The 11435-nt window shown below is 42.6% G+C and overlaps 2 protein-coding genes across 2 annotated transcripts in view; one reads left to right on the plus strand and one right to left on the minus strand.

The window, feature by feature from the left end:
- Positions 1-6160, plus strand: part of HNRNPH1 (heterogeneous nuclear ribonucleoprotein H1 (H)) — an 8939-nt gene extending 2779 nt beyond the window's left edge. The window contains exons 5-14 of the mRNA XM_009995140.1: positions 1002-1140; positions 2127-2305; positions 2530-2601; positions 2702-2814; positions 2988-3123; positions 3279-3362; positions 3497-3547; positions 4651-4743; positions 5341-5487; positions 5540-6160. Of these exons, the coding sequence (XP_009993442.1) occupies positions 1002-1140; positions 2127-2305; positions 2530-2601; positions 2702-2814; positions 2988-3123; positions 3279-3362; positions 3497-3547; positions 4651-4743; positions 5341-5465 (992 nt within the window). The 3' untranslated portion in view covers positions 5466-5487; positions 5540-6160. The remainder of the gene's footprint in view (positions 1-1001; positions 1141-2126; positions 2306-2529; positions 2602-2701; positions 2815-2987; positions 3124-3278; positions 3363-3496; positions 3548-4650; positions 4744-5340; positions 5488-5539) is intronic.
- Positions 6161-7811: 1651 nt separating this feature from the next.
- The window catches only part of RUFY1 (RUN and FYVE domain containing 1), a 17811-nt gene continuing 14187 nt past the window's right edge, over positions 7812-11435 (minus strand). The window contains exons 14-19 of the mRNA XM_009995151.1: positions 10944-11063; positions 10373-10502; positions 9482-9576; positions 9022-9070; positions 8757-8834; positions 7812-8069 (exon numbers count right to left, since the gene is read on the minus strand). Of these exons, the coding sequence (XP_009993453.1) occupies positions 7926-8069; positions 8757-8834; positions 9022-9070; positions 9482-9576; positions 10373-10502; positions 10944-11063 (616 nt within the window). The 3' untranslated portion in view covers positions 7812-7925. The remainder of the gene's footprint in view (positions 8070-8756; positions 8835-9021; positions 9071-9481; positions 9577-10372; positions 10503-10943; positions 11064-11435) is intronic.

Raw genomic sequence — 11435 nt, forward strand, 5'->3', positions numbered from 1 at the left:
CTTCCTAGAGGGGAAAAGAAAACCCAACTGCTTGATGTTGTTTAGCTTGAAGTTTTTGTGGATGAAGAGATAATGTTTTTTATTGACTCATTCTCCCTTTTTTGCAGCTGTTGTATATTTTAGGAACTGGAATACTGCTAAAAATGACTAAGAATGAAATCTGTTGATTTATTTAGGATTTCACTTGGTAGTATTTTCAAAGTAGTAGATTTTTAACTGTGAGTGTAAAATTAGCTGGAATGTTTTGCTATAACAAGATACCATTGAGCTTACTGTTTTACTTTTAAGTACAGTAGAAATACTTCCAGTTTTACAGCTTCAAAACTTGTTTCTTGATTTCTGGATCAGTAATATGTTGTGAACAAGAGCAGTTCTTAAGCATGTGCATTTTTAACTTTTTTCTTACGTGGTGCTTTCTTAAGAGTGATTCAGGCTTGAAAAACTGTTTATGTGCTTAATATACAGAATGTGCCTCTTCTGTTCAGAAACTAATACTTCTGAAATTACCCTCATGATTTTTTCTTACTTAAGCACTCCTAAAGATTAAAAAAAAATTGATGCTGAAACTTGATATCTAAATGTTTTACCTGAGTTGGCTTTTAGTAAACATACTTTTTACATAAAAAGCTGTTTAACTTGCTGTGTTCAAATTGAAATTCTCTTTAAAAGCTCATCTTAAATGCTTTCACAGAATTGAAGAGGTTTGTAATATGTGGACTTCTTAATGCACCCTGTATTAGATGCTTTGTCTGAGGAGTTGTCCATGACACTCAGAACATTTCTGTGCTCTGCAGGGTGGGTTAAGAACATTAACTGAATGGTATGTGATCGTGGATCTTTCTGTTGACATGCTTTTTCTTCTGGTGTTCTAGAATCAACATACCATTCACTTAAAAGTGTTAAAAATTCTGGTGTATTTAAAGCTTTTAAGAAAAACTCATGACTGGGCTTGTGATGTTAATATTGCCCCCCTACTGGGGTTATTTGTCCTTGGGTTGAAGGGTTGGAAATCGTGCCAAATGGGATAACATTGCCGGTGGACTTCCAGGGGAGGAGTACGGGGGAGGCCTTCGTGCAGTTTGCTTCACAGGAAATAGCTGAAAAGGCTCTAAAGAAACACAAGGAAAGAATAGGGCACAGGTGGGGATGGATGGTTGGTTGGCTATGTCACTTTTCTTATGGTAAACAATTAAATCCATATTCTCTCTTCTGCAAGTGTTAATGTCTGAATAGGAATAGTGTTTTGGTCTCTGACAAGTAAAGATTCTGCTTCTGTGCGTATGGCACAGACTGTTTGGATCTACTAAAATGAAAGATAAAATTGGTATAGGCTTGACAAGTGCTTTGGAAACTTGGTGATGCTGGAGGAGTGCAAAATGGATAGCTTGAAAGCAACAAAGTTGAGAGACTATGGCTTTAACTTTTCAAATAGCACCGATTACGCCTTTAGCTCTACAGACATGCACAGTATTCTTATTACCATAAGAAAATGTGATACTTTCTAAACTTGTTTTATAAGTTGAAATGTAACAAATTTTCTTACTGTATTAATCTTCAATGTAATAAGCATAGCTTTCAAGAAATTGTCACAAAGGGTTTTTATTCTATTTTACTTGTGACTATTTTTCATTGAAGCATGCACTTCTTGCCTATGCTGAATCACTCAAGCGTAGGCTGGGTTCACTAGTACATGCAGAGCTTTTTATAGCATCCTGATGGGTTAAAATCTTGGTGGAGATCAGGTTTTTAACCCTCTGTTGACATTGCCACACGAGCAAAACAGTGCTGAGTTGAGTGGACGGTCAGTCCCTCCTACATTTTTTTGACTAACATTTTAAATTGGGGGGGAGGTGGGTAGGGAATCAACATTGCTCCCCCACCCTTAAGGTTGGGATACTGTTAAGTATGAGGAGCATGGAAACCCTTCAGTAATTGTAATTTCTTGAAAATATACTGATTTGAAAGTAACATAGTAGTATGTCATTGCCTACATAATGTAAAGAAACCTGGCTTAAAGTACGCTGCCAGTTTCGAGGCTATGACTGAATGGCTTGTTTTAATGTCAAGTTGTGAGGTGTTTGCGTAAGGAGTTAAAGACTGACTTCTTTCTGTGGAAACCCTTCTAGGTACATTGAGATCTTCAAGAGTAGCAGAGCAGAAGTGCGCACTCACTACGACCCTCCACGCAAGCTGCTGGCAATGCAGAGACCTGGTCCTTACGACAGACCCGGTCTTACGCGGGGATATAACAGTCTTGGTAGAGGAAGTAGCTTGGAGAGAATGAGGCGTGGAGCTTACGGAGGAGGTAAGTGTGTGGAGTCCAAGAGAGAGCTGCTCATCTGAGAAGCAGCAACACTTGGATCTGGGTAGTGTTTGCTCTGGTTTTTAACTACTGGTTTGTATGTGTCCTTGGCTTTATTTCTTTTAGAAGAGAAGTTGAGCTGTCTCATACTAGTTGTCTGCAGTGTGTTCATGTGTACTTGGATCTTTTTGTGGTTGAAATGAACATGTTGTCCAATCTATTTATAGGTTATGGAGGTTATGATGACTACAATGGGTATAGTGATGGCTATGGTTTTGGTTCTGATAGATTTGGAAGAGGTAAGATTGCTCTAATAGGAATTGTAACTGCCCTTTCGACATGTCTCAAAAGAAACTAAAATACATCTGAAAGACCTAGAATGGACTCTTTTCTCTGCAGGAATGTCGGACCACAGATACGGCGACGGGACGTCCACCTTCCAGAGCACAACTGGCCACTGTGTCCACATGAGAGGTCTGCCTTACAGAGCTACGGAGAACGACATCTATAACGTGAGTTCCAAATCTGCCCTTCCCTCAAGTGCATGGCTTTGGGAGGCTGTGGTGGCTGTTGGACCTGTTGGCTGCACAGCAGTTAACGAGTGTTCCTTTAGAGGAAACAGCTTGCTGCAGAGCTGAGCTGCTGCATCAGTGCATTTTAATCCGTGTGACTCTCTTGCATGTAGTTCTTCTCACCTCTGAACCCTGTAAGAGTACACATCGAAATTGGAGCAGATGGCAGAGTAACTGGAGAGGCAGACGTTGAATTTGCTACCCATGAGGATGCAGTGGCTGCCATGTCCAAAGACAAAGCAAATATGCGTAAGTATGACTTTTGGAATTTGTGGCTTTAGGAAAAGCACAGCAGGTCTGCTGGATCTGGGGTGCCCAAAGTTTTATTGCAGCCTTGCTTGCAGTGAGGCAAACTGCGTGGGTCTGGTGTGAAATGCTCTCATGGCAAAATTTTCTTCTTCCAGAACACAGATACGTAGAACTCTTCTTGAATTCTACAGCAGGAGGAACTGGTGGTGCCTATGGCAGTCAAATGATGGGAGCAATGGGTATGTGTAAACAGTCTACTGCACTTCTAAGCAAGCACTTGCTACTTAACGAAGCTGGCTAATTTTATACAGCTCCTGCTTATTCTATGCCTGGCATAAAAACTGAAATTCAACATTCTGTCTTAATCACACAGTCAAGGAATCGGAAGGGGTAGTCCAAGATTGGAACACTAGCACATTGGCAGGTATATAAACCTTTTGGGAATACATTCAAACAATTAATAGGTTGAATAAGCTGTGGTGCTGAATGTGGTGTGTGTGGTGGGGAGAGGGGCTCCTTGGGAGTGTGATTGTTTGGGGGTGAAGTGGGAGATGCCCATCCTTCTATTCCCCTTCCCTCTCCCCCTTTTTTTTTTTTTTCTTTTGAAGACCAGAACATAGTCTGGTGTTGGAGGATGTATCTGTCCCTGCCATGCAAGCCTGATCTTGGTGGTGGGGGAGAATCTGGTTGGAATTTGGATAAACTGTCTGAATTGCTCTAGCAAAGGGCAAAATTCTTGGAATATCTAAAATGTGTGTTTGCAACCTGTCTAAATGACTGCCATGGTTGTATATGTAAAGCAGATACCCTTCTTGATACCTGGCTTGCCTGGTTTCTTGGAGATTAAGGTGGTGGTTGTTGTTTTGGTTTTTTTTTTTCTCGAGGGTGGTGGGGTGGGGGTATGTGTGTGTATAGATACACTGGTGCTTTGATGGTATTTTGATTACAAAATGTTTGAAGATTAATGCTGTGGTACTTTTTAAGGTTGTTGTGGGAGTATAGAGAAGGGGTAAGGTGAAGACCAGTAGTTAGTAAACTTAAATAGAGAGGTCTTGTGTACTACTGCTGTGATGTACAACCAGTCTTGGAACAGCCTTTAGTTTTGTCAGAACTGTCTGCAAACCAGTAACTCCAGTTGATGAGTGGGTGAAGGGCTGGGTACTGCCATGGGCAGCAGTCCCGTGTGAGGTTACTTAAAGCCGAGTTTAAGTCTCCTGAGGTATGTATTACATAAAATGGCAGATTGATCCCACTGAGTAGTCCCTAGAAACTGCAAAAGTGAACCTTCTCATTCTAAAGCACTTGCTGTAATTATGACAGTTCTTGTTGCTGCTTGATTATAGGAAAGTCTTTAAAACCTGATCACTTTGAGCTTGTTACCTGGTATATTTGGGAGGTCAGTTGCCTAGGTGAGAGACAGCTAGTGCTAGGGTACAGGGGCTGTTGGTCAGGTGAGGGTTGGGTTGGTTGATAACAAGTGGACTTTCGACAGGCAAATTCTTAACATTTTTATCCTTAACTTAAAAGGAAGCCAATCCAGTTATGGTGGTCCAGCTAACCAGCAGTTGAGTGGGGGTTATGGAGGAGGATATGGTGGTCAAAGCAGCATGAGTGGATATGGTAAGAGCATTTCTTCACTGGTTTCTAGATGGGCCAAGGGCAGCTGGCTTAGTATGCCCTGAGGTGCTGTGTGCTGCTGGTGGAGGGCTGTGGTACAGATGGGCAGCACAAGCCCTGAAAGTTGAAAGGCTTGACTGTTGTAAATTTTAAATCTAATGGAGAATCGAAGGGGAGTAGATTGAAAGTGGGAACTTGGAATTGGGTGGCGGGGAGGAAATGTGGGAAATTATTTGGAAAGGGGGAGGAAATTCCAGTCTCCAAACTTGCCTCAATCTGCCTTGTCAGTAGGGAAGCTGGAGACAAACCTAGTTTACATACCTGAGTACAAAACTGGGGGAAGGTGTGTGGGAGGCAGGGTGCTCTGCCTCCACTGAGCAGTGACGCTGCCTTCAGAGGGGGTGGACAAGACAGAGCTGGCTCTTTCATTGAACAATCACTGAACTTCTTTTTGGGTACGGCGCTGTAAACTGACACTTTGCAGTATTGGGCACAGTAGATGGTGTTTACGCGGTGGCCCAGCAAGGACAGGCGTTGGGGGAATGCTGCTACGAGTCGGCCTGAGCCAGCTGTGAACCCGCTGTCGGTTTTCCCCCTCAGACCCCGGGAGCCAGGGCGCCATGAACAGCAGTTACTACAGCAGCGGGAACCGCGCCTCCATGGGAGTGAACGGCATGGGAGGCATGTCCAACATGTCCAACATGAGTGGTGGCTGGGGAATGTAACCAATCGCTGACTTTTGGTCAAATCTTTTTTTAAAAAACAAACAAACAAAAAAAAACACAAACAAAAAAAACACAAAACAAAAAACTTAAGTTTAACAGTTTTGCAATACAAGCTTGTGATTTATGCTTTACTGTAAGTGAATTCAGGATTGTTATTTTAAAACCTTTCAGGTTCAGTATTTTTGAACATACAGAAATGAACATTCATCTAGGATGTAATAACCAAGTTGAGTAAAGACTGTAACTGTTAAACAATTTTGAGCGTTTCTCAAGTTAGTTTTGTTGTAGGAGTGTATTTAAGCAGTAAGCGTATTTAGGTTAAAGCTGTTTGAATTACGTTAAATGTTGCTCTTATACCATATTACATCCAACACTGTTTTGAATACATGTTGAAAGAGATGCTTTTTTGTAAAGAAACAATATAGGAGCTGTGTCTGAAAAATCAAAGTGAACATTTGGCATGTTAGTTCTAGTTTCTTTCTTTTAATATCCTGTAAGGCACGTTAAAGCTTTTTTTTTTAAGTTAATGGGGGAAACGTGTTGAGACGCAATACGGCTACTTTAGGATTTTGGTCTTGGTGTTCGTATAAAATTCTGAGGCCTTGATTTAATCTTTCATTGTATTGTGATTTCCTTTTTAGGTGTATTGCGCTAAGTGAACCTTGTTAAATAAATCTTCCTTTTAAAAACTGGAACTCATTCCTTCTTGACCTTCAACTTCTGTGGTGTAGCTACACGAGCAGAAGTGTCACTGATTGTAGTACTCTAATGTGTATCTGCCCTGGGCATTGTGACTGCTCCTAACAAGCATTCTCACTTGTATAATGTTAAAGTGACAATTATTTCTCAGCTGAGGGGGGGAGGGGGTTAGTGAAGAAAACGAGCATCTGTGGAGTGCTGAGGGTGTGTTGAGTGCCACAAGGCTGACCAGAGTTATCTGGCCAAGGGGGTCTGAGGGGGTAATTCTGTACTTCCTTGTGGGCAGCTCTTTGGAGCCAGTGCTGCAGTGATGGATGTTGCAGCTTAGTGCAACCATGTGTCAATAAATTCACCTTGTCAAACACCATGTTTAAAGATGTGGTTTTATAAGCATCTTAGTTAAAACTTCAGAGCACTGGGAGCTATTGCCCTGAAATAATGTGGAATCAGCTTCCATATATTTGGCATACAGGATTTATTTGCCCTTTCTAGTAAACCATTCTGCCCTAAGGGTTTCACTTTTTCCAGTGAAGGAAACCACTGCATTTTGCAGCAGTGGTGCTAGAAAGGGTTAAAGCCTGAGTGCTTTGTGTGGTATTAGAAACTGCTTCATTAGCTGGGTGGTGGCTGCAGTCACACACCAGGGCTGGGGACAAACTCCTGCCCCTGCTGAGCTTCCTGCAGGGCTGTTGGCACAGGGATCTCGCTGGGGTTTTGTGCTCTTTGAATGAAGCCTTTGAAATTGCCTGTGCACAACCAAGTGCTCACTGCAGTGCCTTCATCTGGGGGTCATCACGGGGTGATGTGACACCTCACTGCCTTGAGTCAGCAGAGCTGGTGATCCCTTAACACTTCTGGAACTGTACTGCTTCAGCCTCTAAGGTGGCCTTGGGCTTGAGAAAAGTAATTTGCTAAGAGATGGGCAGCATTGCCTTGCTGATTAAGGCAGCTAATCTGAGTGACAGCCTAAGGGCTGACAGCAAGCTGGAGTCACTTCCCACTTTTCTCTTGGGGAAGTAAGGAAGCAGTTCTCTGCAGCACATTGGCACTTTCTGGGAGAATCCTGTGAGAGTGTGTTGGTCAGTTTCTCTGGCTGTTGACATGCAGGGCTGTACAAGAACACTGGTCTGGGATCCATGACTGGGAGCTGTTAATCATCAGAACTCCAGTCTCATCAGTTTTTGCAAAAGGCTTTATTGTGTAACTACTGTACTGTGGTCACAGCGACTTTCAGAACAAGTACAAGGTGTAGTTTTTGACTCAGCAGTGAACTGAAGGCACATTCATTGTCACTCCTCATAAAGCTCTTCCTATAGACAATTCATAAAGTGACTTTTCTTCTCCGTACTTAGAGCAAATAAAAAACTGTACACAAGCCAGTGAAACACACAGGAGCACCTACAGTGACAACAGAGAGGAACTGAAGTGAATGTGCAGACAGGGAAGGCTAGAGAGATCAAAGAAATGTAGAAATGCCATATACAAATTTTAATACAAATATCTATAAAAATCATAAAAGTGGATTTGGATTTTAGTTTCAAACATAACTTCAGAGGAGATTACAGTTAATTTTATTAATTATTCCAGTTAGAGAAACATCAGCTTGCATAATCCCTACAAATTACTATACACAGCTCTATTTTACAGTGGCAAATATCAGAGACCAGACACTGCTGCACAGAAGATGCCTGGAACTTGGAATTTAAAAAATAATGGCTACTTTCCCAATGTTAAAGTGGTCCAGTCAAGGTGACAAAAGCCCTAGGAGGAATTAGAGGAGCACCGCTGAAGGAGCAAAGTGTGGCAAGTGTCGCAAACACGGACGGGCTTCGGGTAGGATGGCAGTGCCAGCTCGTTGCTGGAACACGAGTTGCAGAAGATGTCCCCACAGTTTCTGCAGTGATGCTACAAGCAGAGAATTAGAATAAGCACAGCTGCCTAAAAACAGCATCACAAGGAGTAAATTTGATCTTATAAAAGCTTTTGGAAGTGTGCTGACATCATCCTGCACTTCGCAAGAGGCCCAGCCCTCCCAGCAGCGGTTCCTCCTGCGCAGACCGAGCCCTGCACAGCCTGGCTCCTCTCCAGGCCCGGCCCCTGGAGCCGCCCTGCTGCTGTTCCGCAGCTCTGGCACAGCCGGCCTGGATCACCAGGATCAGACCACCAGTCCACATGGAAGCAGGCCCAGCACCCAGGCCCAGCTCTTCACTGGGGTGATCTGGTGCCTGATCTGCCAGGCCCCCAGGCAGGCTGAGCTGCCCCAAACCACAGGCCCTGGCAGCAGTTCCCTGGCAAGGAAAGGCACCCTGGCTGTCAGCACCCAGCCCTCATCACACACGGTTCTACAGGGAAGGGAGGTGAAGCACAGCACGAGAGAACACAGCCCAGAGCAGGTCCCTACCAAGGAAAGGGTCCAAGCAGAACAACATTATTTTGAGGATGGGAAATACCAACTTCCTTCTCTATGTAGTTATCATGCCAACAAGATGTGGAATCTGAACTGGTGTCAACCTTCCCTAGCAAAGTAGGCAACAGCACAACGTTTGTTTTCCATGACTAGAGGAAAAAAAAAACAACACTGAACAACATTACCTTCCTTCTTGAGATGGAGAATTCCTTTTCACATTGCTTGCAGTGCGTTGCTTCATCATCCTTCAGCCAGGTATGGCCCTAGAAAATGATAGTGAAAACCTCATTGTACATACAAGTAAATTTCTGAAATAAAATTCCAAGGCAGCTTACCAGCACTGTTGGTACTTTTCAAAAGCCATCTTTTAAAGTAGGATAACTGTGGTGAGATTTGAAGGTGTTAAATGAAATGCATGTTTAGTCAGAACACCCATGAGATGCAGAGTACCTTCAGTGCTTTATTTACTTCTTTAATATCTTCCATCTTCAACTTTGATCTGGAAAAAAAATAAAATTCCCTCTGCATGACTTTGCATTCAGTTGTGTTAAATTTTAGCTGCCATTCCACTGTCCAGCCATTGAATCTAAACTAATTCTTGTCACAGCTCTGAACCACTCAGTCTCACCAGGAAGCTTTGTCCCCTTTTCAGTACATTCAGAAGAATGTCGGAGAAGCACAATTCCACTGTAAGAACTAAGCACTTACTGAATTGTTTCCTATCTGAGCCATCTTACTTATGCAAGGATCTTTCCTCACTTTTATTTTATGGATGCTTAGTTTCCCATATATAGTAACTTTCTCCTAAACTTCTCATGTTTATTGATTTTTATAACTGGATGTATTTTAAAATTATTTGTATTAGTTTGATGTTACATTCTCCACTCCTAGTTCAGTTCCTAAAACTTACTGGCTGAGATGAAGTCCCATTTCTTGAAGAGCTTGCTCCTGCTCCTCACAGACTTTCTCTAACTGCTGCTTCTCATCTTGCAGTTTTCTCAGTTCCTACAAAATTAAGCATAACATTGAGGGTTTTTTTGTGTGCTACGTTTGATTTGTAATGTAGATCTGTCAGTCTATCCAAACTACCCAAGCTCACAAGAACAAGCTCTTTTATGAAGCTACCTATTTCTAAGGCTTGACTTTTAGAATTACATGGGTGAACTGCCCAGGAATTCTTGCACAGCACAAGCAAAACGATCACTTAACATTACTTAACAGGAATAGAGGAGGATTTTCAGGCTTTAAACATCCTTGAGCTCAGCTAGAGTGCAGCAGTCCTGTGCCTTCAAAATCTAAACTGCTCCACACACAGGAGCAAATTCTCTTTAGGTTAACAAGAATATTCATGCTTTAAAAGTAAAATGCATTCAGTTCTTTTGAATGCTCGAAAACGTGTTCTTTTCTTATTACATACAGTTGAAAGATCTCACACTGTCACTAAAAGCTCTGAACTTGCCATTTCCTACCTAAGCAGGGGTATCTCACCATGGGACAGCTGTTGAGCTGCTGTCCCCAGCTATCCCACCTCAGCTTCAGCTGCTGACTGAGGGATGGCTCAGACACAGCACAGCTAAGGCAGGGCAGAGAGAAACCCCCTCAGCCACCTCTAGCTGAGCTGTTCTCATTGCCTGAGCCTGTATAGGCATTTCACATGCAGACTTGTGTTATGTCAGCCAAGCTTTTGAAACCACCCAGAGGAGAGAGGTCCAGAAGAAATACCCCACTACAGACACAAACGCTGCACTGGGTCTAAGCCAGCTTCAATCCTGAACACTGGGCACGTTTGCACTGAGTGTACCTTTTTCAGTCCTTCCATTTGTTGCAATTCTGTTTTAAGCAGAGTGGCAGCATCCTTTTCTTGGTGCAGTTCTCTTTGCAAAGTTTGTCTCTGTTCCTTTTCAGATTTTAACTCCTTTTCCAGAGTTGAGCTGTTCAAAAATAATTCACCCTAAGAAACCCTGTAGCAGAAATATATCCTATAGCACTTAAGGAGAGCACTAGTATCAGAAGAAGAAACCTTGTCCAAAAGAGGGCAAAAGCTAGAGTGGTGTTCTGGGAAAGGAAAGAACAGGGATGTTATGGCAACAGACATAAAAAACTGTATTAGTTTCTTAGGTCACAGCATTAAAAAAAAAAAAAAAAGCTTTGAAAAAAAATGATGGAAAAAGCATTTAAAAATCCTCACACTAACTGCTCTCTATACAGAAGTGCTGCACTTTCCACATTCTCACATACTGCTGCCAATACTTGCTGAACCCCATATAATTAAAACCTACCCTTCTTTAGACCTTAGCACAAAAGGAGTAGAAAGCAATTCTTAGAAGAATGGCAGAAGGGAAGGCAAAAAACCACTTGATGAGATGAAATACCATTTGCTATCCAGCTGGGACATCTGCTGTCGACAAGTGTCGAGCCGGCCGGCGAGCTCTTGCTTCATCTTGTTGCATCTTTCTTCTGCAGCCTGCTTTGCCTTTTCTGCATGCTGCAACCTACAAAGTTAGGAACAGGTACATCAGCTGTCACTGCACCTACTCCTTACCTACACCCTCTCATTCTGTTATTTTAGATTTACTCTACAGATTTTAATACAAGATTGAACTGAAAATGCTAGTGGATGAAAAAACTACACTTCTGAAAGCAAATGTTTCTGCAAAAACAAACCCCAAAAGCAAGAGTCATACTTGCTCTTAAGCTAAAGCCAACATGTTTTTAAACAGCCTGCCTAAGGAAAGAGCTATGATTTTCAAATGGGACAATGATGAGCACGTTTGCCTGGGGAAAGAGAACAGGGAAGCACCGAGGGTGATTGGGAGGAGAAAGGAAAGAGTATCATGCTGGTGCATGTGCCCAAATGTCTGCAA

Source organism: Chaetura pelagica, unplaced genomic scaffold (assembly GCF_000747805.2).
Source record: "Chaetura pelagica isolate M959 unplaced genomic scaffold, ChaPel_1.0 scaffold420, whole genome shotgun sequence".
Taxonomy (NCBI): Eukaryota; Metazoa; Chordata; class Aves; order Apodiformes; family Apodidae; genus Chaetura; species Chaetura pelagica.